Below are 26406 nucleotides of genomic sequence, written 5' to 3'. Positions count from 1 at the left end.
GTATCACGCAATATATCTGAATAAAACCATTCAGACAATTATTTCAATGGCCAAGGGAGGATATTTTTTAAATATCTACGAAACATACAATGGGGAATAATTGGGGCTACATTAAGCATTCCGTGTAATGCCATTAGAGGGGCATCTTGTTGTCTTTCACCTTCGCCATTTTTGGAAGGGGGTTAGTATGACAGCGGTGCGTGTATAATTAATGTATGGGGCTGTGCAGAAATCTTTCCAGGTTTAGTTTTCCTACTAGAGCTAACCAGGCTCAGTGGGAACTTCGCGATTTCACTTAGCACTTGTAAACATACACTACACAGTTAATTCGCTAGTGCATTCATTGTATGTTGTACGTTGCTTGGAATGTAGACCAATATCTAAAAACATCGGTCGACATAAACAGTTTCCAACCAACTTAAGGGTCAGAGAATTAGCCTTGTAGTTTTATGTTAACATACACTGCGGAATTATTTCTTGGATCCATCATTTGTGTCCTTAAGCCAGCGACACAACTGGCGATTTTATCACATGAGTTTTTCAAACTACCACATGGCCGCGATCGGCGAAAAAAAATCGCTAAGTGGGTCCCCATCAATCGGTGGCGAAAATCGCTGGCCGTCGATAAAACCAGGAACATAGATTCCGGAACATCCCGAAACCCGATAAAAAATTTAAAAAAAAAAATAATAATAATAATAATAATAATAATAATAATAATAATAAATTAAGATACAAAAAAATGAAATAAAGTAGAAATAAAGGACAAAATGAAAAAAAAATGTGTGTATATTTATATAAAATGAAATTACATTGTATCCGAAAGAAATTCACATAAGAAAAAGTACAAAGTAGATGGGACGGTAGGATAAATGGGGTGTTGTAACTGACCACACCGAACGAAGGCGCAATTTGGGTTATGAGGAACATAATTAGGGAGCCTCCCACTTAAACTTATAAATGATTGAAATTAAATGTTGCCATGAAGACGACGTTTGCATACAGAGCGAAATTTCGCAATATATATTATCAGGTAAGGTCTTCATTAGAAGAGATGTTTTAAAGTGTTTAACAATCCTTTAAGCTTAATATCTTCGAGTCCTGAGCACTTTTATATTTAAATTCATTCCTAATCCGTAATACCTTCCCTAATGAAAAAACGATCCTCATGGTAAATTGAAAAGAGGACATTAAAACTTTCAATGCATGAGGCACATAAAAACAACGTCTTCTATAAATTTGTGATTAACAAGGATAAGAGGATAAGTCTTGTTCAAATTTAAGGGCGCTTTTGACCGCGGAAGCCTTTTTAGTTTAAAGTAATGCATAGATTTTGACTCAAATTTCTGCAAGACTGCGTATATCTGCAGCATTTTCGTTGTGCAGTTCCTTGCTTATTGTTTCCTTATAGATTTTGACCACTTTTCGCTGAATAGGGTGAAAGTGGTCTGGAAAAAGTTTCACGAGTAAAATGGAGTTGGAAGGCCCAACAAAGTCGTACTCACATGTTTGACATATTCATATCGGTCTTTGAACCAATTTAGCTTCTTGTATGTTTATTGGGGGGTTAACATGATCATTTAGTAAATTGGAATGGTATGCAATCGACAAGAACGTCGTGTCTGAAGTAGGTTAGGAAAAATCACATATTTTTATCTGAAATTCGGCAAGAGTTTCAAGAAGCGCGCTACCCCCGGTGGCAAGATGTAGATGTAGCTATCATAATCATTTGTCAGTAAACGACACCTGACTGTCTCTGTGTCTTAACCAGAAAATACGCTACTTTGGCTGGTTTGGAGCTACAAAATCCCTTTTCATTTTACGGAAAAATTGGTTTTGAAACAGGGATTTCGCGCGAAATGAAAGGCGAAAATAAGATGGAGAAACGCCTGAGGGTGTTCCGTGCTCATTCGTGTATTCTTCTTTAGTGGCCCAAAGTAATTAGCTGTTAAAATCGTTGCGCCACGGGTACCAGATAGTCAGGCACCAGAAACAATCATTAAATACAAAAATTACTCACTGTGAAGGTAGAGAAGCATGTGTGGGGCAGTATTATGCTTCATGCCCTCCGGGGAAGAGGGGTTGGGTTCAAATCTACCTTAGAACCGAATAAAAAAATATTCTTTTATCTCAAAGCGAAGCCATAGTCTTTGGTAGAGCTTTAAATTCCTTATTGTTCCCTCATCATTTCTCAGTTATCATCTTAAGTTTTGTAATTTTAAATAAATGCGGCCATGAGCATTGGCCAAATCAGTTTTTCAACTCAAAGCGAAGCGAGTTTGTCTTTTGCTTCTAAGGTTTTTTAAGGCGCTCAGGCAAACAAGCTATGCTTGTAATAGATGGAATCTGATTGCCACAAGCCAAGCTTGTATTCCTCACAGTCTCAGAGAGGAGTCATAAAGCTATTTACGTGAGTACCAACATAAAATTGCGGTGTACTGTATTGTGAAACTATGTCAGTGTTTTTCTTTATCTTGGAGAGCGTTTTCCAAGTCATACTTCCTTGCGAGGTTCATGCGAAGATGTAGTACTACTTGGAACATTTATGTGAAAATATCAATAACAGTTCAATATAAAGAAGTCTTGTGCTTATATTATTATCATCGAATCGTGGTATTTGGCCTTAAAGCAATTTTTTTAGTGTTGTGAGAAGTTATCAAAATTGTTAATTTTTTGTTTTTTTATTTTTCACCTGACAAAAAAATTCAATTTTTGCCAACGAAGGGACCTCGCTGGAAACAGAGGAAGAAAGCGTTGAAGGCTAAAACGACAATTGTATTTTTTTAGTAACCGGACAAAGTGTAATTCACATGTAATTTGAAGCAAACTTGTTTTGTGAACAATTTGGGTTATGAGGAACTTAAGGAGCCACCCACTTAAACTTAATTGAAATTAAATGTTGTCTTAAAGACGATGTTTGCATGCAGAGCGAAATTTCGCAATATATGTTATCAGGTAACGTCTTCATTAGAAGAGATGTTTTAAAATGTTTAACAATCTTTTAAGCTTAATGTCTCCGAGTCAGTGCTTTTATATTTAAATTAATTCCTAATACGTAATACCTTCGTGATGAAAAACGACCCTCATTGTAAATTGAAAAGAAGATATTAAAACTTTCGATGCATGACGCACATAAAAATAACGTCTTCTATAAATTTGTGTTTAACAAGGATAAGAGGACAAGTCTTGTTTAAAGAGCGCTTTTGACCGCGGAAGCCTTTTTAGTTTGAAGTAGTGCATAGATTGTGACCACTTTTTACTGAATAGGGTGAGACTGGTCTGGAATTGGTTATAGTTTTCACGAGTAAATTGGAGTTGGAAGGCCCAACGAAGTCCTACTCACATGTTTTACATATTCATATCGATTTTGAACCAATTTAGCTTCTTGTATGTTTATTGGGGGGTTGACATGATCATTTGGTGAATTAGAATGATATACAATCGCAAGAACGTCGTATCTGAAGTAGGTTAGGAAAAATCACATATTTTTATCTGAAATTCGGCAAGAGTTTCAAGAAGCGCGATAACCCCGGTGGCAAGATGTAGGTGTAGCTATCATAATCATTTGTCAGTAAACGACGCCTGACTGTCTCTGTGCAAACTGTCATTTTCGGCTAAAGAAAATACGCTACTTTGGCTGGTTGGGAGCTACAAAATCCCTTTTCATTTTACGGAAAAATTGCCTTTGAAACAGGGATTTCGCGCAAAATGAAAGGCGAAAGTAAGATGGAGAAACGCCTGAGGGTGTTCCGTGCTCATTCGCGTATTTCTTTGGCGGCCCAAAGTAATTAGCTGTTAAAATCGTTGCGCCACGGGTACCAGATAGTCAGGCACCAGAAACAATCATTAAATACAAAAATTACTCACTGTGAAGATAGAGAAGCATGTGTGGGGCAGTATTATGATATATGCCCTCCGGGGAAGAGGGCTTGGGTTCAAATCTACCTTAAAACCGAATAAAAAAATATTCTTTCATCTCAAAGCGAAGCCATCGTCTTTGGTAGAGCTTTAAATTCCTTATTGTTCCTTCATCATTTCTCAGTTATCATCTTAAGTTTTGTAATTTTAAATAAAAAGCGGCCATGAGCAATGGCCAAATCAGTTTTTCAACTCAAAGCGAAGCGAGTTTGTCTTTTGCTTCCAAGGTTTTTTAAAGCGCTCAAGTAAACAAGCTTGGCTTGTAACAATCAGATTCCATCTAATCTATTAGATTAGATGGAATCTGATTGCCACAAGCCAAGCTTGTATTCCTCACGGTCTCAGAGAGGAGTCATAAAGCTATTTACATGAGTGCCAACATAAAATTGCAGTGTACTGTATTGTGAAATTATGTCAGTGTTTTTCTTTATCTTGGAGGGCGTTTTCCAAGTCATACTTCCTTGCAAGGTTCATGCGAACATGTAGAACTACTTGAAACAGTTATGTGAAAATATCAATAACATTTCAATATAAGGAAGTCTTGTGCTTATATTATTATCATCAAATCGTGGTATTTGGCCTTGGAGCAATTTTTTTAGTGTTGTGAGAAGTTGTCAACATTGTTAATTTTTTTTTTTTTTTTCACCTGACAAAAAATTCAATTTTTGCCAAGAAAGAGACCCCACTGAAAACACAGGAAGAAAGCGTTGAAGGCTAAAACAACAATTGTATTTTTATAGTAACCGGACAAAGTGTAATTCACATGTAATTTGAAGAAAACTTGTTTTGTGAACAATTTGGGTTATGAAGAACTTAAGGAGCCACCCACTTAAACTTAAATGATGGAAATTAAATGTTGTCTTAAAGACGATGTTTGAATGCAGAGCGAAATTTCGCAATATATATTATCAGGTAAGGTCTTCATTAGAAGAGATGTTTTAAAGTGTTAAATAATCCTTTAAGCTTAATATCTCCGAGTCAGTGCTTTTACATTTAAATTAATTCCTAATACGTAATACCTTCGTGATGAAAAACGACCCTCATTGTGAATTGAAAAGAAGATATTAAAACTTTCCATGCATGACGCACATAAAAACAACGTCTTCTATAAATTTGTGATTAACAAGGATAAGAGGATGAGTCTTGTTTAAATTTAAGGACGCTTTTGATCGCGGAAGCCTTTTTAGTTTGAAGTAGTGCATAGATATTTACCACTTTTTGCTGAATAGGGTGAGAGTGGTCTGAAATTGGTTTTAGTTTTCACGAGTAAAATGGAGTTGGAAGGCCCAACAAAGTCCTACTCACATGTTTGACATATTCATATTGGTCTTTGAACCAATTTAGCTTCTTGTATGTTTATTGGGGGATTGACATGATCATTTGGAGAATTTGAATGGTATGCAATCGACAAGAAGGTCGTGTCTGAAGTAGGTTAGGAAAAATCACATATTTTGGTCTGAAATTCGGCAAGAGTTTCAAGAAGCGCGCTACCCCCGGTGGCAAGATGTAGATGTAGCCATTATAATCATTTGTCAGTAAAAGACGCCTGCCTGTCTCTGTGTCTTAACCAACCAGCCAAAGCTGCGCATTTTCTTTAGCCGAAATTGAAAGTTCGCTTATGCATAAGCGAACCGTTTCATTTTCGGCTAAAGAAAATACGCTACTTTGGCTGGTTTGGAGCTACAAAATCCCTTTTCATTTTACGGAAAAATTGGTTTTGAAACAGGGATTTCGCGCAAAATGAAAGGCGAAAATAAGATGGAGAAACGACCGAGGGTGTTCCGTGCTCATTCCGGCCTGCATTCTTCTTTAGTGGCCCAAAGTAATTAGCTGTTAAAATCGTTGCGCCTCGGGTACCAGAAAGTCAGGCACCAGAAACAATCATTAAATACAAAAATTACTCACTGTGAAGGTAGAGAGCATGTGTGGGGCAGTATTATGCTACATGCCCTCCGGGGAAGAGGGCTTGGGTTCAAATCTACCTTGGAACCGAATAAAAAATATTTTTTCATCTGAAAGCGAAGCCATTGTCTTTGGTAGAGCTTTAAATTCCTTATTGTTCCCTTATCATTTGTCAGTTATCATCTTAAGTTTTGTAATTTTAAATAAAAAGCGGCCCGCCGTGAACAATGGCAAAATTTTTTCATCTCAAAGCGAAGCGAGTTTCTCTTTTGCTTCTTAAGTTTTTTAAAGCGCACAAGTAAACAAGCTTGACTTGTGGCAATCAGATTCCATCTACTCTAATGTTCCTCACAGTCCAGAGACTCTCACGTAAATAGCTTTCAGTGACTCCTGAGCTGAGTCATCAAGCTATTTACGAGAGAGTCTCTGAGAAATTTGCAGTGTACTGTATTGTGAGACTATGTCAGTGCTTTTCTTTATCTTGGAGAGCGTTTTTCAAGTCATACTTCCTTGCAAGGTTCATGCGAAGGTTGAAGCTCCTATTTTGCATAATTGAGAAACGCTAGTATTTGGAAGCAACGCCAGGGTCTTGAAGCCATTTTGGCCGCACAATTATTTTTGAAGAAGTCTTTGTCTTTTCATAACCACAAGGGCATTGCTGTAGGATGTCTCACTTTTGGTTTACAGGCATTTTTGTGCACCCATTTTTCCTTCTTTTTTTTTTTAAAGCTGTGAAGGTTGGTTGGCAAAAAGTTCAAGTGCTGCTTTTACTACTTGAAACAGTTATGTGAAAATGTCAATAACATTTTAATATAAGAAAGTCTTGTGCTTATATTATTATCAACGAATCGTAGTATTTGGCCTTGGAGCAATTTTTTTAGTGTTTTGAGAAGTTATCAAAATTGTTAAAATTTTGCATTTGTTTTTTTTTTTTTTTGTTGTTGTTGTTTTGTTTCTTTTTCTTTTTTCACTACAAAAAATTCAATTTTTGCCAACGAAGGGGCCTTGCTAGAAACAGAGGAAGAAAGCGCTGAAGGCTCAAACGACAGTTTTATCTTTTATAGTAACCGGACAAAGTGTAATTCACATGCAATTGGAAGCAAACCTGTTTTGGGAACAATTTGGATTATGAGGACATCGCCAGAAATTCGGGACATTTGAGCCCGCGTAAGGGTATGCGGATTCCGCCTTGAAATCTACCACATGCACAAACATAAAAATGGCGGAGCGTGTCCAGCGAAAGCGAAGTCTTACGGTCGACTACTCCCAATTAAATTCTTTGTCATCGGTTTTATTGTACGACACAAAAAGAAGAAAAAGAAAGCAAGGGACAGAATACCCAGTAGAAAGAATAATTCATCGAAGAAAAGTAAAACAAGTAAGTGTTAATTTGCTGTTTGCACTGTTGTTTAATAGATTGTTTTTATCCAAGAACACTTTTTTTAATGCGTATAAAGGCTTAAACTTATTAGTACTTATGTTTAACTTTAGATATATTACGGAATTTATAGAAAGATTATAAAGCAGGTTTAGGGAATCTTGAACAGCACAACTTTGTGTTGAAGGGAAAAATCACGGTAGAGGCCCGTATTTTTCACCGGCTAAATATATAAACTTAATTTTTATGAAACGTTTGTAATAGGACTACCAATACCTGATAAAGTGGAAAAGCTGGCCCATTGAAGAGAGCACGTGGGAGCCAAACAGAAAACTTGTCTGACGATTTAATTAGGGAAGCAGTTGCTCATTCTGTTTCGGAATGCATACACATTTAATGTTCTTATGCTACCAAATGGGACATGTGTATTTTTTTATTTACAGTTGCCAAATTTTCATCTGAAACATGTCTAAAACAAGTTAAACTTCACATTGTCTAATTGCCTAATTGTTATACATGTGCTTCTGCCTCGGATAACTGTAAGATATACAAAAGCTTCCTGAACATACTAATCAAATACACATTATATTTGATGCTATTTACATGTGGTCAGTTTCAACTGATATGTTATAAAACATTGCCAACATTTGCCTCATTTAAATCCTACAGAGGCTATGAAAACCCACCAAGACCAGACGATAGGCAGCTTCAAGGACTTAGCAGGCAGTTTGCAACTGCTGTTTTCTCAGCATTAAAAAGTACTTCATTACTTTCCTTCTATGTAAATTGCAATCTGGATGTGTGGCGGTATGTGACATACCAAAAAGGGACACCATCGGAACATCGAGGTCACATCTTGTATTTAAAGGAAGATTTTGTTCGTCTAAAGTGTAAAAAGGAAAGAAGATAGGCCTGCGCGACTCCCACTCGCGTGTTTTTAGCCATGTTCAGTTATAGTTTTGCTATAACAAGTGTGTCTTTCAGGGAAAGCCCTCTCTTGTATAAGCGGTGCTCCCTGTTAATTTTCTTTTAGCGCTTCATTTTCTTCTTATTAAATGCCGTTTATGGTTTGGAGGATTTGCGTGATAGTCACTGAACAAAGCCATGTGCTTAAATGTCGCATGTTTTGTATTTAGATCTCAAAGGTCAATTCTGGGTTTTGTGTTCTATCTATCAATTTTGACCTCTTGTTGTTTCAGTTTAGCGACTGTCTTTCTTATGCCGTTTGTGGCAATTGGTTCAGGCTTCGTGTACTGATGTGGCAATCTTTCAAAATCCTGTAGGTGATCAATTCTTTTAAGAGCCAGTATAGCCTCCTTGCAGGCATCATGCCTATTGCGCTTGTTGTGGTAGATAGAGCAAACAATATCATTTGTTTTCTCCACTCCTTGGCCAGTAATGCTTTTAGACAGGTGTCATCCTTCAGGAATTTCGGTACATGGTACATCAGGATGTGAAGATAAGGGGTGATAGCTGCATTTCCAAAACCAATTACCTCTCCACCAAGTGACAAAAACAGTTTTATCCATTTGGTTGCCTGTTTGAAGTTAAGTAATAAGAGGTAGTATGAGCTTTGACTGAACTAAAATATACATTTTGAACTGAAAAAGTAAGGGCATTTTCTGATTTGCACTAACCCTATTTTATATGACCTGTCCTGAACTGCATAGAGATAGAGGTTTGAACAACTCCTTTGCAATAATGATGGACAGGTTTAATTAGTTACTTTTCATACCTTGCCAAAGAAGGAATCTACAAGAGGTCCAGAAGGCTGCCAAGATGAAAATATTTCATACAATTCATTGAAGCCCTGAAAAAAATACATCAACCAGAATGAGGATAGTAACAGGTGAATGAAGATGTGTATGAAACAACAAAAAAAAAAAAACATGTTTATAGAGCAATAATTATTATAATTTGCTGTATAAGCATGTTTTTATTGTTTCATGCTTGCTACTTACATGTATTTTTAATGGTTGCTGCTAAAGAAATCTGACCATGCAATGGAGGTTTTTAGGAACACCTTTGGGGGGGGGGGGTGGGGGGGAGGTTAGGAAAGGAGCTAAACAGAGAGGCTATACTTTGCACATCAGTCATGTAGTCATTCAGATCAATTATTACAAACAGCAGTTTATTCCAAGAGTATGAGAGTAACAGCTGTTCATGACCAAAAACTAACATCCTACCTTCCATATTTGACTGATGGTGTCACAGTGCTCTGTTTCTAGAATGTTCGGAAATTCTTTAGGCAAATTGCTCAGCACCTTTTTTTTTTCGTTTCCAACCATACTTGTCCATTCATGCAGTCCACTTACTTTCCCATCTGCATTCCTTTTCTCACACACGCTAAAACTAACACCGCAATTGTTGATGGCCGCAACAACCTTTTCCAGGTGGGTATTTGTTCTCGCTGATGGTGCTCTGTTGATGTTTTCCTTCTGATCTCGTTGTAAGGCATCCTTTACAATGTTCCTTTCCAGTATATCTAGAGGAAAAAAAGCATATCAGTTTTTCTTTTTACTTCGAGATATACAGCTGTAATGGAAAATATTGCTCTTTTAAATTAATAATAGAGAATATATGTTACACATCAATAGGTCACATGGAGATCAAACATTTCTTTATTTATCCATGTATTAACAAAAACCTGTCACTCGAAGAAGAAATAAGTGAAGTTCATCCACTCTGATGTTATCAATTGGGATGTTCAGTAAGGGTTGTTTGATGCAGCCGTAGTTGTTGGTAGATTTCTCTGCCAGCACCCTGTTTTCTGCCAGTGTTCGTTTAGTGTCATCCCTCCTGTAATGGTTTTCTGGTTTAGATGTGTCCCACCTGTCCAAACACAATGTTGTTATTGAATTAACTGGTAAGGCTAAATGTACATGTAACAATAATATTCTGAAAACTGTCAAATTCTTATGCCTCAATTCATTGGACCTACCGTGCCTGCTTGTGCACTTTACAGTAGATACAGGCATAATCAGCCATGGCATTGTTCATTCCCATAACTAGTAAAAGGAAGTAAAAGGAAAAATGTTTTTGTAATTTATATAGCAGAGGGAGAGGACAAGGGGCAGGACCCCAGGAGTAAAGGGGTGTGGACCTGGGAGTTAAAGGAGCGGGAATTGAATGGAAAGCAAGAGAAGAGAGAACAGGAAGCTAAGTGGTATATCCAAGATGGTGAGAACCAGGAGAAATAGGACAGAAAAATACAGAATGTTATTTGAGAGAATTGTTGTACCTTGTAATCCCCGGACAGATAGAATTCCAAAGGGATGTTCTTATCGTCCACGTCAATTTCACCCTCAGCTATGAGCTTGTTTATTTCTCCAAACAACTCCTTACAAGAAACTTTGAGAACATCATAATCTTCTTTTCCGGAAACAATCCCAAATATGTGGTAACCTACATGTAATAAGATAATTATTGTTGTCACCAAAACTATATTTTTTTGGCCAGTTATTCATAAAACAAAATGGAATTTTACATACCTTTGGCAGACATGACTTTTTCTCCATCACACAGCAAGGCAAATGAGAGCACAATAAAATTGGATATCCTAGACATCTTTGCACCATCACTTGATATTCGTACCTTTTGCTTTTGTTGGTCACCAGCCTCTACCTATAGCCAATAATATTTAACCCTTAAAGCCCTAATAGCAAAGAACAAATTCTCCTATCATGTCCCTATACTTAAAATAAAAGTATTGGGGAGAAGTTATTAATATTTCAAGAAAATTCACCTTGGGTGATCACATCATTAATTCTCATAACCTCAGGGGTTGAATGAGCATTGATAATACAAGGAGAAATTTGATGCTGATCACAGTAAGGATTAGACTAGGCTAGGCTCTTTCCTGAGATGCAATCAGCCTATCGGCAGTTCCACAGTACCGAGACCGCGTTACTCCGTGTTCGTAACGACATCCTACTTAACATGAATAGTCAACATGTAACGCTATTGGTTTTCCTGGACTTGAGCGCTGCGTTCGATACGATTGACCATACGGTATTGCTTAAGCGTCTTGAGGATAAGTTTGGTTTCAGTGGAACTGCATTGGAGTGGTTTCGCTCCTATCTGTCAGACAGATTCCAACAAGTGGTAATTGACGGTGTAAGATCTGACAAGTTTGACATCGACTTTGGTGTACCGCAGGGTTCCTGCCTAGGCCCATTATTGTTTTCTATCTACATGAGTCAATTGTCTGAAATCGTCAGTAAACATCTGCCTACAGTGCACTGCTATGCTGACGATACGCAGCTATACCTTTCTTTTCGACCGAGTGATAGTACGACTCAAGATGCGGCTGTTACTGCAATGGAAGCCTGCATACGGGATATCCGGAAGTGGATGATCAAAGACAAGCCCAAGATTAATGATGACAAGACTCAATTTATTCTTATTGGCACCAGAGCACAGCTACAGAAAGTGACGATTGACAGTCTAGTTGTCGGAGACTCTGTGGTTTCTTCTAGCTGTGAAGCGATAAAGAATCTTGGTGCATGGTTTGACAGCCATTTTACCATGAATACCCACATATTGAAGATCTACAATGCTGGTTTCTACTATCTCCACAATATTAGCCGCATTAGGAAGTTTTTAAGCCGAGAAACCACGGAGACCTTAATACACGCATTCGTCACTAGTCGCTTGGATTATTGCAATTCTCTGTTGTATGGGCTACCAAACAGCCTTTTTATAAACTACAACGCCTACAGAATTCAGCGGCAAGACTAATTTTTAGAGCTCCTAGATACTGTCATATCACCCCATTATTAACTGAACTTCATTGGCTAAATATTAAACATAGAATTTATTTCAAAATAATTTTAATCACATATAAAGCTCTCCATGGCACCGCCCCAAAATATATACGGGACTTAATCACATTGAAGCCGAACTCCAGTTATGGTTTGAGATCCAATGATAACTATACGCTCAAACCACTGGCAGTTAAAACGCTGCCCACCCTCGGGGACCGAGCCTTCGCTACTGCGGCTCCTCGATTGTGGAATGGACTACCTCTAGAAATCAGGAAGGAACACAGTCTTAACATTTTTAAACGGAAACTTAAGACTCTCCTTTTTAAAAGAGCATATCTCGATTAGTCCTTCAGAATAACTTTTATACGATTTTTAATTTTAACAGAATTAGTTAGCATGATGTTTATGATCTAATTTTTATGCTTTTACAGTTTACTTTTTAACACTATCTATATTGTTTAATTAATACCATTTGTAAAGCGCATTTGAAAACTTCAGTTGAATTTGCGCTTAACAAATGATTATTATTATTATTATTATTATTATTATTATTATTATTATTATTATTGTTATTATTAGATAGTCTCAGATCTTATACTATTTATTAATAAAAAGTTACCTTTTTTCGGATCTGTGTTCTCAGCTCATCTGTAAAACTCATTTGGGCCCCTGGGTGTTTCCCTGGCATTCTTGCAATGTGGAAAATTGAGTTTAAATCACTCCTGCACTGCTTGATTTAAGTAACTGCGTGGAACATCATCCACTATCATTGAAATTTCATGATATGCAGCATCCCCCACGCAACACTTATCCAAAACATATAAAAGGGCTCTAACAGTGTCCTTCTCATTCTCTGGAAGCTTCTGGAAAGACAATCTGTTGTTATTCGAACAACATTCCATTTCAGTTAATTTGCCATTGACATCTTTCATTCGGATAGATTCGAGTGAGAGTCCAAAGGATTCTAAAAACCAAAGGGCCCTTTCAGCCCTGGTCTTTAGTTCCTTTATTTTTCTGCTCCTTTGCCGTTTTCCTACTTCATGCAGTTGATGACCTCTGTTTTTCATACCCTCGTTGCAATTAATGCAAATTGAGTTATCTTCAAGGTGGTCCAGATATGCTGAGAGTTCTCTGTTTCCTCTTTGTGTTGTCTTTCTATCACACCCTCAAGATTTTTTACATCGCACTCAAGATTTCTTACATTACCCTCAAGATTTTTTACTGCACCCTCAAGATTTTTCACCTTAGTTTGTTCATCCAAGATTTCTTGTGACAGCGCCTCGCATCTCTTTCAAGCTCTTGAAGATTCTCTTCCAGTTCTTTTTTATCCTCCTCACATTTTTGAAGTCGTTTTTGGAGGCTGCTAACATTTACCAGTTCATCCAGATTCACTTGAATCGATTTTGTCTGATTGCAAAAAGAGACTCTCTTTCCTCCACGTAGACCACGGCTCTGGGAATAAATTTTCGCAACTAGAATTCTCAAACACTCTTCAAGCCTTTCATTTTCATCCTTAAACATAACGGGTAAATTTGATGCAGTCAGTTGTAAGAGCTCCAGGTAAGAGATATTCACTATTACTTGCTTTAGCTCTCTCCATTTTAACAGTGCCTTGTGCGGTATTCTTATAGTTAGGTATGTTCCAGCTCTCTGTTTGAAGATATAGTGCAAGGATGACGTATTTTCCGAAATGTTGAGTTGAAAATCCGTTTTTAACTGTTCTTGCCACGTAAAATATTCCGACTAACTGTATGCAAAGAGAAGGAAAAAAATTTCCCTCGCAAATATCAAAACTCCCGCAAAAAAAAATGGTAATAACCGCTGGGCAAAAACGATGACTATGGGCTCATATACGGCTGATGAGAAGCAAAAGTTAGGCATACACAACCGTAGTTTATGTTTAGTGGTGAAACCACTGATCTAAAATATTGCGTCAACGTAAAACTGGAGGAAAATGGCTTTCAAATGGTGTTTTTTGGAGCAAAATTGGGGTACAAGCGGCCGAAATATCGCAGTTCAAAGATAGCAGATTTCATGATTTTAGCGTGGAATGCCATGGGATGTTCACTGAAGTCCATTTTTCGTGGTTTTCAAAAGCAAAAAGGAAACATCGAAATTAATGGTACGGAGCTGTGAGACACACGGTGAGTTATTTTAACGTATATATTTTTCATTCCTGCATACACATTTTAACGATCGCATTCGGTTTTACGATAATCGTTGGTTATAAACTATGATTTCTGATGTTGTCGATAATTCTTCCTCTACGCCTTGTAATTTTTCGCGTTAAAACTGCCTGCAGAAAACGTTCAAAAGGACACATGAAATTTGAAGTCTCCACTTTCATTTGTGTACAACGTGTTTTGTAATAGATCAGTCTACCATGTCTGGCATACACATTTTTGCATTTCCTAATTCTTCAAGAACTATTCCATCAAATATTTCATTCTCCATACATTTTCTTTATACATTTTTCGTTCGCTTTCTTCGCTTCAAGGCTAAAGCTACCGCAGGATATCACATTCGCAGGCTCAAATGTCCCCAATTTCTTCTTGAATAAAGGGAGCCACCCACTTAAACTTAAATGATTGAAATTAAATTATGTCTTAAAGACGACGTTTGCATGCAGAGCGAAATTTCGCGGTAAGGTCTTCACTAGAAGAGATGTTTTAAAACGAAATTTGCCGCTTTTAAAATTTTCTTTTAGTGAGGCGCTATCTGAAGGCAATTAGAGAGAATTAATCAAGAAACCAATTGGAGTAAATAAAAGGAATGACAATGAAAATGCAGGTGCAGCCTTAATTTGCCAGTAAAAGAAGCATTGGTGTTCCGGTGTCTCAACCATAAGCAAGCAGTTAGCTACGGGTTAAACACATACTGTATTTTGGATGGTTTGAAACTAAACAAACGGTGTCCATTACAGCAAAGGTTTACCTTTTCTAGAATAGACACCGTTTGTGTGGTTTCATTTGAAATCAGTTGAAGTAGTGAATAGATTTTGACAACTTTTTGCGGAATAGGGTGAGACTGGCCTGGAATTGGTTATAGTTTTCACGAGTAAAATGGAGTTGGAAGGCCCAACGAAGTCCTACTCATATGTTTGACATATTCATATCGGTCTTTGAAACGATTGAGCTTCTTGTATGTTTGAAGCGGGTTAACATGATCATTAATTTGGAGAATAATTTCATCGGGCATTGCGGCGTATTTTGCGGGCTAAAATGGAGAATTCAGCGGGCTAAAATATATTTTAGTCCGCTGCTCTAAGCCAATGAGAAACAAGAAAATAATGTAGGTAGCCAGCCAATCAGAACTGGAAACCATTCAACTGTTCGCGCCGTTTTCTTGCTTTTTTGACTGGAAGCGCTGCCATCAGCAAAAAATTGTTTTGAGCTACAAAATGGCTGAAAAACCTAACGAAGAACAAATTCCCAGCCGTCTCAGCTAGCTAGAGAAGAGGACTTATAGAAACTCGTGGGCGATGATGGAAATAATGCCTTAAGTAGCTCCATGGCCGGCGGCGAGGTGAAGGTAAACAGTTTGTCTACGTTAGCACTTGCACAATTAATTTCTGAACAATTGTAAGCGACCATGTCTTCACTGTTTAAAAGTTCTGTTAGTTTGTTTTTTAAAACTCAGAAGTAAATATTCTTTCGACAAATTTTGTGGTGTTCTGTCGAGGTTTAAAGCTTATGCGACAATGAAAACTTTTGTACAATGAAATAACTATAAAATAAACGCCGACGCGACGCTGGCAGCGTTCAAGATATCTCTTACTGTACTGTCTTTGATTCCTTTTCTGAATGTCCTTTGAAATTATTATAATAGTAATAGAGTTGATGTTCTTGGGCGTAAATATGTTTTTGGCCCTTCTCAGAACTCATTTTAAGCCCTCGCCTGCGGCTCGGGCTAAAATGAGCCTGAGTCGGGCCAAAACATATTTAAGCCCGCGAACATCAACTCTATTGTGTTTGAATTTTACGCTACTTTGGCTGGTTTGGAGCTACAAAACCCTTTTCCATTTTACCGAAAAATTGGTTTTGAAACAGGGATTTCGCGCAAAATGAAAAGAGAAAATACGACGGAGAAACGCCTGAGGGTGTTCCGTGCTCATTCGCGTATTCCAGCCGAGCTGGAACTGCATGATCTATTTCTGGCGCAGCGGACGATAAACTCGTGCTGCAAATGGCGGGAAAGTAATTGCGCCTTCATTCAGTGTGGTCAGTTACGACACCCCATTTATCGTACCGTCTACCTACTCCGTACTTCTTCTTATATGAATTTCAGTCTTTCGGATACAATGTAATTTCATTTTATGTAAATGTACACACACACTTTTTTTTAATTTTTTCCTTTATTTTTATTTTACTTCATTTTTTTTTTTTTGTATCTTAATTTTTTTATTCTTTTTAATTATTTATTTTTTTATTTTTTTCGTGTTCCGGAATTTTCCGGAATGTTCCAAGTTTCTGGTTTTATCGAAGGCCAAAATCGCTTGCGATTTTCGCTGGCGATCAAATTCGCCGTGATCATGCAGCGTATAAAATCGCCAAGTGTGTCGCTGGCTTCAGTGCTAGCGCGCTAGGGGTAGAACATTCATTCGTAGTTTTAAAACCAACGGTGGTTATATTTGCATTTTTATATATCTAACAAAGAAGACCAGGCGGTTTTATCTGGACTAATAAGGCTCCCAATAGAGAAAAACCAAAACAAACCTTCAAGCAGCCAAAAATGAGTGGATTGCACTGACGCAAAAATGGGTAAAAAGGCTCTGAACAGCCACAGCGGTCGTAGAGAGCCATTGCACACTATTTCTAATGAGGAAGCCACCTACGTTCTGCCAGTGTTAACGTTGCTTACGGTATTTTTGGGTACACAAACACCAGGTCATCAAGTATTATTTTTGCCAAGCCATATGATCGTTCCCTTAAATGACTGGTCACCACAAAAGGTAATTAGGTCGATTGGACGTGCCAGTGAACGCAGTTCATTGTGAATGTTGATTCCTTGTCTATACTGGTCTGATAAAGTGGTAGATAATTTATATTAATTACGGTAAGAAATAAACAGCAACTTGATTAAACTTAATTGGCAAGATAGAGCGGTTTTCAATTGAGTGTCGAAAGTAATTTCGCGTTTGCTTTGGTTTTATATTACTACGTTCTGTGATTGGTTAATAAAACTCGCGACACTTTCTCAACCAATCCGAATCCAAACCAAAACCAATCATGTTTTGGCCGCACGCGTTTTCCCGCGCTTGGCGCCAGTAACATGTATTTGCTTTGAATTCTGATTGGCTCGTTGTGTTGTTTACATCTGTTGCCATTGGCCAGAGTAATTACTTTTGTTTTGGTTTTACGACACTCAATTGAAAACCGTTCTAAATGTAATGCCTAAATCGACTCCCGGTATAAGAATGGTACCGTTCTGAAGCCATTCAAACGTCCCGAAAATTAGACTTTCTACAGATACCAGCTCGATGGCCCAAAATGACGAAAAAATCTCAGTAGTGCTGATAATTCACAGCAACGTAGACTTGCTACAAGTCGACCTCGCGAGTTTGGCGAGCAGAGCGAGCTTTTTTATGAGCTTTTCTAGACCGCACGCGAGCGACGAAGTCGCGAGACGCCATATAAATCGGACGAAGGACTTTTTTGAAAGTCTAACAGCAGCGGAACATTGACAATTATTCAACCAATAAAAGCGAATGAAGCTACGTGAAGGAGACCGATCCAAGTGCGCACTGCCAGTCACTAAAACACAATTTCTCGACTCTATTAAACTGAGTACGTTTTTCGAAAATATCGCCAAAATTATTTGAAATATGATAAATCGATCAACTTAACATAAAGCACGGTAAAATTCACATTCAAACCTGTAGTATTTTGTAAAGTGGATTTTCAGGAGCACACAAAAATTTCCGAGAACGTCAACAGCTCATGTGATGATTTGCAGATATTGTTTGCGATCGCACATGTTTCGCCTTGGCACAATCTCGAACAGTGATTTCTTCGCTATGAACTCACTGATTTCCCCTTTTTAAGCAGCCGAGTGTTCCTTGGAAGTTGTTCTTTTGATCTACGGTATTGAAGACCTGTGTTTTCCTTCCAAGAACCGCAAACTGCCACCTTGAAAATCCACGCATGAGAGACGCGGCAGCCATTTTGAATTGAATACAAGAACACCCTTTGTGGGTCGAGACGCACGCCGCCTGAGGATCTTCCGTACGAATAAAGCCGACTGAGACCTCGTCAACCTGTCGTGGTGAACCTTCGGCACTCCGAACCTCTACGGAAAAATGGACTTACTTTCTTACTTTCATACTAACTTACTTACACTACACGATGATAATGTAGGCCAGCTTTGTAGAAGCTGAAACCTATTTTTGAAAAATAGAACAGTAATACCACGCAGCTGTTACAAAAGCTCACGGGATTGGTTGAAAAAACAATAGCGGTGCACTGAACAAACAACTGCGTGTTATACACGTATGTTTAAAGACTGAGATGTTTGTTTACTCAGTCAGAGGCGCCCACCCTTACTCGCCTCAGAAATTCGGATTCTGTTTTGAAGAAAATCTACAGTTTTCTTCGGCAAAATGTCAGTAGATATTTAGATTTAAGTACGAGCACTCATTGTCCAATACTGAGAAAGATGTGCACGCGGGAACCTCAGTTTCTTTACGGAAACCTCGATTTCTTTACGATAGCCAAGTTACTTTTTCAAAAGCTCATTAATAATTCATAAGCTCATTGACCTATCAAAAAGTCTATGAAACACAACGTGTAGTGGTTTTAAAACCCGACAAAACCTCCACCTTGTTAGTATGCGGTGTTTAATGTTTTTCTCGTATGCTAATTTTCAACGTTCACAATAGCATCATTGTTATGAACTCTCTTGACACACGCTTTTCCAGGAATGTTTTTGAAGCCGTTCAAAACTCGGCTGTGCCTCTTGATTTTAAATCCCGATTAAACTACTGCTGTTCGTGTTTTAAACATTACATCCTACTCTGTTGATAAAAGGTCATAAAACCAACCTTTCACAACGGCGTCCATGTTGAAGTAAACATACCACGTGACCTAACAATTTTGATAATATGGTTCATGCGCAGTGCTTGCTCCCACGTGGGGGAGGAAACGCGTGACGAACCGCTAAGGGCGTCTGCGTGGGAGGCTATGTTATACCGCACCACCTGTTCCACTTACACCATCTTGATGATGTTTGTAGCTTTGTGCGGTGTGATGTTGTTACAATCTGATTTTACACTCAGTTTTTCCTACATAAAGAAGGCAGACTCGAACGCTTTGCTTTTCATGTAATATTTACATTCGGCCTGGTTCACCGACTACAATGGAACTTTGATTTATTAACCGCGAAGTTCCGAGGGACTAGGGAAATTCCGTTCGTTGTATCGAGGGTTCGTTGTATCGATTGTTTAATGTCGACTCTTAATGCCGCAAGTGTTGACAACAATGTCGAAGCGGACATATTGTGGGCAAGGCCGTACATAGCAGCGGGGGGGGGGGGCAGAGGGGGCAGCTGCCCCCGCCAGGAAAACTCTTTTGTTTTTCTTTCTAAACATAGTTTGCTGAGCTATTTCTTATAGCGATATTGGTCTGAAATCACAAGAAAATCGATTAATCAAAATCTTCCTTCAATGTGAATTCCAAAACATTGTTTCGGAAAATCTTTTGAGGCAAAAGCCGGTACAGGTTTCCTTATGAAAATAATGATTTTGTAATTTGGGTTGCCTGTGGGTTAGAATTTGAAATAAAGACTGACAAGTCTACTCGACCCCCTGGCGCGTGTTTTAGCCTTTTAGCCCTCAGTGATTTCCTCCTTTTGTTTACAGCAGTGCATCGACTGTGTTTTAAATTTACCATTGAATGAGAGGCAATGTACGTTTGGTTCAAGCTAAGCAAGGTGTTTATGCCATAATAAATAGGGGTGAAAGCAAAGTCCAACTACAAACTTTGTCTGCATGTGGGAGACCCCTGTGAGAGGTGTGCAGAGTTTGCCCCCTCCCCCCCCCCCCCCCCAGACAAAAAAATCCTAGGTACGGCCCAGGTGGGGAAAGTTTACTGGCGACATAGTGACATAAGGAAAGAAAAGACCTTTTTCTTTTGCCGTTATATGTCATTGTTCTTATATCATTACATGACGCTAGTTTCAACCAGCCCTAGCCTTGATATACAACATACTCACGTGTATTCTGTATATCCAAAGTCGTTTAATGCCGTCATATCACACTTCACCACGAGAGATTGCATCGTGATATTTTCTCTTGACTTCGCTCATAATCTGATGAAGCCCTTACTATGGAAGCTCACTGGACCCTCATAAATTACTGAAAATAAAGGAATCACTGGAATTATTTATTACCTTTATTGATAACACAAACCGTTACACCATCAATAAACTACAAAACATAACTATACATCCTAATGGGCATTAGCTGTCTGGCCTTTTCATTCATAATTGAAGTACATTTTAATTAACTGAAACGCTAATCAAAACATGGTTCACAGTAATAAAACGAGAATTCTGCTTCCACTAGGTAAGCGCGATGTTGTTTATGTTTATATAGGCGATCGACTCCTCTCAAATAAACACCCCTTCTTACAAGGGTTCCTCCCTATGACCGGAAACGTATATCTATTGAACTTGAATCTTTCAAGGATTTTTCTACTTTGATGCCCCTTCCTCTGGCTTCCTAAAATCCTGTCAATATGCCGTAAAATTTAGGAGAGGTTTTATATTATTTTTAATGAACGCCGGACAGCATCATCTTATTTGCAACTATGATACCTAAACCTCGTGTTTTATCTAAAGGCTTCATTGTACATTCCTGCTTAATAATATTGACTTCAGTATATTTTCTATCATTGTGTTGCAAATAAACAAAATCACAAGTACACCGTTTGATGTAGAAATGCTGCACGCACAAACACAAAGCCGACTGTATTAACAGCTGTTATAATTACGAAAATTAAGGAAGTTTGATGGGGCGACCTCACGGTACCGTTTGCAACGTCTTACATGGCTAGTCGAGAGGATACTGCTAAATATCTAGGGAACAAACAACAGAACAATGCTCCCAGCCCTAGAAAACAATCCAGCTGCAAGTTATCAGGGTCCAGTGAAAATAGAGGTTTTGAAGGGTGCAGGTGTAGGTCTACTGAATTTGGTTGGTTTCTTCAATATAACAACTCAGTCAATCTTATTGGACAACGATACTCGCTTGGGTAAACCGGTGAAGTATGTTTTGTTAACATATTAGGGCGTTGTTCAGCATTCGACTAATAAACTCAGACAGAGCAACGAGTGAAGGAAAAAGGCGCAGCTTTCTAGCAAGTGTATTTGTGTTTCTCGTTATAGCAGAGGCCGGTAAGTACCATTTGAAGACTATAACAAACAAGACGTTCTTGCGATAAAAAAATTATGACGCAATGATGCAGCCTGTTTGCCTTTCTCTCCGAGAAACAGAGCGGAAATAAACATTTCGTTTTAAAAAATAATTTGTTTTTGGTAGTTTGCAAGAGATTTTTGTTGCGACCGTGATGTATCGTGACATATCCTTCTTTTTGTTGCCCCTTACCGAAGGGGGCATTGGGATCCATTAGAAACCAAAAAACCGCACAAAAAATCAACCAAAACTGAAAAACCGAAATATATTTCGATCAAAACCGAATAAAAAACCATCAAAACTGAAAATTAACACACCTCAATTTCCAAACCCCACATCGATCAATCTAATACATTGGTGACACGTGGAGCATACGGACTAAACTATATTGATTTCATCACGGTATTTGTGGACGCTATGCGCATCAATCCGGCAATTTCTCTAATTGGCAAAAATCTTCCTTTGAGACTTTGGGGAAATTTAGCGATATCGTATAGCACACGTGGTTGAGGTGCATAATTGCTGAAGAGAAACCGGAAACGGACTGTTCACTTGGTCCCTGAGCCTACCTCTCTTAGACTGACACCTCTATAATACGGACACTTCCTGTCCCCTTGGTGTCCGTAATAAAGAGGTTTGACTGTAGGAAAAACTGAAAATCCACAACCGATACCATGCAGATCGAGAAACCGCTTGTATTTTGGCCGAAAACCAAAACCCAAATGCTTAAAAAAAAAGGAAAAACCGCAAACCACAACAGACACCAAAACCGAAAAACCGAAGTCTTGAGGTGCAAACACCGAAGAACCGACCTAACAAATTGGCAAAAACCGAAAATTCCAATGAGAATGAGTGACACAGGGCTACTCGGAAAAAATAAATCCGAGTGTTGCTATCAAGAGTTTCTTACTTTTCATCAAAACATGGGCGACTTTAAGCTAATAAGACCCAATTTATTCATTACATTTTACAGCTGTAGACAAGTTGAGTGTAATTAAGCGTATAAAATATTATTTGGCAAAAGTCTAAATCTGTTGCTCAGGACAACGCTTGTGCTCTGCAGGCATGCCAAGAACATTCAAAACGGCTCATTAAGAAGTCATTTGCGATATTTACTTTATTTTAAATAAGAAAAGAAAAAAGGGTTAGATTCTAAAGAAACTATGGTGCTGCGTCGGTGGGGAGTAGAAACGAATGTTTTGCCGCTTTATCAACAGAGTTGATATGGGTAATTTGGCCACTGTAAAGAGATTCGAGTGCTAACTCTAACGAAGGGCTAACACATTTAAAATCGGCCACGGAAAAATAGGACACTGTGAACAGTCTAATAAAACCAACCATTTATTACTTTATTTTATTTTACCCTTCACTGAACGCTTCAGCTCTCTAAGAGGTACTCTACCCTGCCTGCTGGGATCGGTTTGACCTTCTTTGATCAGTTCGAGAAAAGTAACGGAGCTCCATGAAAATCGTAACTTCTTGTCACAAACAGCGCTGCTTTATAGGCGATTTAAAAGCCAATTATCGGTTGAATTCAACCGATAATTGGCTTTAAAACCGCCTTTGAAGCAGCGCTGTTTGTGACATTTACTGCTTGCAAACATTGAAGGGAATGTCTTAGTTGTTTTCTTTTCTTTGTTGTTTGTTTTTCAAATCGTGCCCCACACCTTAACCAAGGACCCTCGCTGTTTCAGTGGCTAATGAAATTTGTCGACAGACTTAGTAACCAAACCTATTAAACCGAAAAGGAAATATAGCAAAATTTTTCCAACTTCAAGGGTTAAGTAAAGCCAAAAATGTTTATACTGTACCAGTAGAAAACTTGCGGCAAGGGTCCAAATTCTGCCGATAAAAGTTTCGATCCGTAGCATGTGCCCTTCAGGCATGCCCGAAACGACTCATCGATATGTTTCTGCGATATTTAGCGTGGAAATCTTTATATATCGTGGGTTAAGTGTAATATGGTTCGCACCTTCGATCGTCAACTGACTTGTTGTTTTAACGGTCCACCGTGATGTGGTCTCCCTGTCTACACGCCAGCCAGTTATTATTTTCTCTTCTCCTGTGGGCCTGTAGGCGAAGCAAAATAAAGTAAACCGAAAACTGTGCACAGTGCGTCACGTCGTACCACAAGCTGTTTACACACTACCCCGATACGGATTCAAGACTACTCCAAAACGTATGTACCTACTGTTAAAAATAGGTACAAAACCTACACTGGCCGATATGCTGTCCGAAATTAGTTGTCTGGATAGCTTGAGCGAGAGGATAATTCCTCGAAAAATTTTTTACGTACAGGTTTCAATTTGCCCGCAGGGAAACCGTGAAAGCCTTGGCAAATGTTTTTGATGTACCAGCAGGATATTTTCAAACTTGAATGATTGACCCTAAGGCATTCTTTCTCACTTCTGTTGTCACTTACATCAACGGTTGGGCTTGCGTACGTGCACTGAAGGTCAGTATTATAGAGCTTGTTTTAAAGTGCTTCAGTTCAGAAAACAACATAGTAACTGGTCTCTTACTGACTATCAACTTTCTTTGTTGATTTTTTTCCTTCGAGTGTTTGATCTTAATTACATAGCAACTAGTTTCTTTGGCACGCGATTAGTTTATAGAATGATTTATTCATATATGAGCAGAAATTTCTAGAGTTTTATTTTCCTTTTCACACCATGAAGTAGTTGGCAAATAGCTTTTCGACAGTGTGGCAACATTAGCCGTAATTATTCTTGACACTGATTGGTTAATGAGCTTAGTTATAAACGCACGCTGTTCGTAATTAACTTTATGTAGATTTACCTTGCTAGTGCGGCACAACTTCTCCGATCAGACGATCAGAAACGCTACCTTAATTTCTACGATGGAGAAATTCAACTTAAGCTTGCTTGTCTTCTGTGCAGTGGCAGTTTGTACAGGTAAGCTAATACGCTTTGTTTTCGTTTTTTATTTTATTTTATGTCATGCTTTTATCCTGATGCTCTAGCTTTCACTCAGCTCAAATTAACTTTTTACGCCACACCTTAGACAAAAAAATCTTCGTATTCTTACGTGTGTGCTCTGTAATAACTTGTAGCCACGTTGGTGGCGGGCAACACACCTTAATCTTTCAACTGAGAAAAAAAAATAACAGACTTAGAACAAACTAAAACTTTTGACTTAGTAAAAAGTAACCTATTTCGTGCTTCGGGGAAAGTAAATTATCTTCAGAGTGCCAAAAATATGTCACGACGCAATTATCGTTTAAATCGTGCTGGATCGTATGCAGTTGATTTTACTTGCCTTTTTAATTCAGTGTTAGATTACACGGGAAACACTCCCACTCCCGTTACATCTGTTCGTTTAGTAGCCTTTCGGCACTTCGTCTAACTTTCAAGTAACCGCCCTTGTCGATGAGCTTCCTATCAATTAGCCTGTAGAAAAAACTTATATTGTGCGATTGAAGTATACAGTCTGAGAGTCTCAAATAGATCGAAATGGAGTACATCACGAGAGTTCAATATTGTGAGTAGAAGATCCCGAAATATTGGATGTTCCCCTCTCCAGTCTAATAACAAGATCACGTTCAGATTTTTAAATGAATTTCTTCAAGGTCTATGATTTCAACGTATTTTCACAATAAATATAGTTATGTTTGTTTTTCACTGCGAGGTGTCTGGCAGTTTCAAGAACAAAGTTAATTTATTTTCGTCGCCAATATTTTTTTTTTTTTTGCATTAAACTATCCTTTTGATGTGTACAATAATCATTTCTTATAATTTGGAATAAGCCTCTATTTGCAGACAGGTCATTCCTCGGCTATAAAGTGTAGCGTTTGAAAAAATCACACTTTTTGTTTAATTTTAAAAAAAACTGGTTGCTCCAATTGATCTGCAGTTAGCTTTATTTGTTTTCTGTTGCTATGCAAACCAAACAGGCCAACCAAAATCCCAGGCAGGTGATAGGTGGAGAGAATATTAGCAAACACATCTTATTCTTCGAATTTGGCAGCTGCCATCGTGTTTAAAAAATTTTAATGGAAGCTTTTTAGGACGATGAAACGATATTTTACCCCTCCATGACCAAAAAAGCATATGCGCAGGTCTGCTCCCTCTCGTGAAAGATTTACGTGGCAATTCAACAAAGAAATATCTAGTTTAAACGTCTATTGTTTGTTTTGAAAATAAGTTTCAACGAAGAAACTGGATTGTTTCAGTTTCTCAAATAAAGCTTCATTGTGAAACTTCTAATGGCTCGGACGCATCATATCATGCAGGGATATGAATTAATGAAACAGAATTCTTTCGCGACTTTGAGAGTTACGTTTCGGAAAACAAAAGAAAAAATTGAAAGTCAATACACCATATGCATTTAAACGTTTGGAAACTTCGATGCATTAGGGAGGTCTTAATTGAACGTTGCTGCTTTTTCCGAAGCATTTAACACTGAAAAATTGCAAAATTGCTCGCGGGACATCGCTTGATACTGATAGCCGACAAGGCCGTAGGCCGAAAAGGCTAAACTTTAGCCTTTTCCAGTGCCATTGTCTACTAGAAATTAAACACAAAATTCCATATTGTGGAAGACGGAGCTGAACAATGTTTTTATCATTCAACGTATTGATAGCGAAGCACAAGGTTACTTCAGAAAACCTGGATTTGGTCATTTTTTGTTACATTCTTCTCCCCGATACACGTTTATCTCAGAATATGTGTTGTGTACAGAAGAATTCGAAGAATATCAGGCCCGTAGCGGGGGGAGGGGCAGGGGGGGCTTGAGCTTCCCCCCCCCCCCCCCAGAATTTTCGGAAGTTAAAAAGCCATGTGCCCAAAAATATATAATTAAAACAAATTAATGTTGAATTCTGACGCTACAAGTGCCTTTCCACAACCTTTAATAGTCTGTTCACTACCTGTCAGTTTCCTTCGCTAACAGGCGCTCCTATCTTGTGAATCGGAAATAAGAATCAAAATGGATTGAAATCAACCAATCTAAAGCCGTGAAAGCTGTCGAAATAAACTACTTGTTTTCTAAGACATCCGCTTATTTTAAGCAAT

General features: G+C 38.3%; 1 protein-coding gene, 1 long non-coding RNA gene and 1 pseudogene across 6 annotated transcripts in view; 2 read left to right on the top strand and 1 right to left on the bottom strand.

Annotated features, from left to right (window-relative positions):
• Positions 1–19964, top strand: part of LOC146475066 (uncharacterized) — a 160798-nt gene extending 140834 nt beyond the window's left edge. The window contains exon 3 of the long non-coding RNA XR_014866119.1: positions 19680–19964. This is a non-coding gene — a long non-coding RNA (uncharacterized LOC146475066). The remainder of the gene's footprint in view (positions 1–19679) is intronic.
• On the bottom strand, positions 8518–16766 carry LOC146475067 (uncharacterized; annotated as a pseudogene). The gene is made up of 9 exons (XR_014866126.1): positions 16680–16766; positions 13171–13707; positions 12584–13102; positions 10690–10822; positions 10440–10603; positions 10140–10219; positions 9514–10030; positions 8934–9008; positions 8518–8735 (listed from the first exon to the last, which is right to left on the bottom strand). The product of XR_014866126.1 is annotated as an uncharacterized LOC146475067 (transcript).
• A 3179-nt stretch (positions 19965–23143) lies between the features above and the next one.
• The window catches only part of LOC146475064 (uncharacterized), a 28218-nt gene continuing 24955 nt past the window's right edge, over positions 23144–26406 (top strand). For 2 of the 4 annotated variants that reach the window (XR_014866105.1, XM_085116793.1), the window contains exons 1-2: positions 23146–23576; positions 24167–24288. Coding sequence is in view for 3 of the 4 variants with exons in the window: in XM_085116793.1 (XP_084972919.1) it covers positions 24234–24288 (55 nt within the window). In the remaining variant the exon portion in view is untranslated. Of the gene's footprint in view, positions 23577–24166; positions 24289–26406 lie in introns of those variants that run through there. The other 2 variants (XM_085116796.1, XM_085116795.1) reach the window with 2 other exon arrangements.

The sequence above is a fragment of the Pavona decussata genome, unplaced genomic scaffold (genome assembly GCF_977016875.1).
Source record: "Pavona decussata unplaced genomic scaffold, jaPavDecu1.1 SCAFFOLD_87, whole genome shotgun sequence".
NCBI classification, from domain to species: Eukaryota; Metazoa; Cnidaria; class Anthozoa; order Scleractinia; family Agariciidae; genus Pavona; species Pavona decussata.
This window is presented reverse-complemented; position numbering and strand designations above follow the sequence as displayed.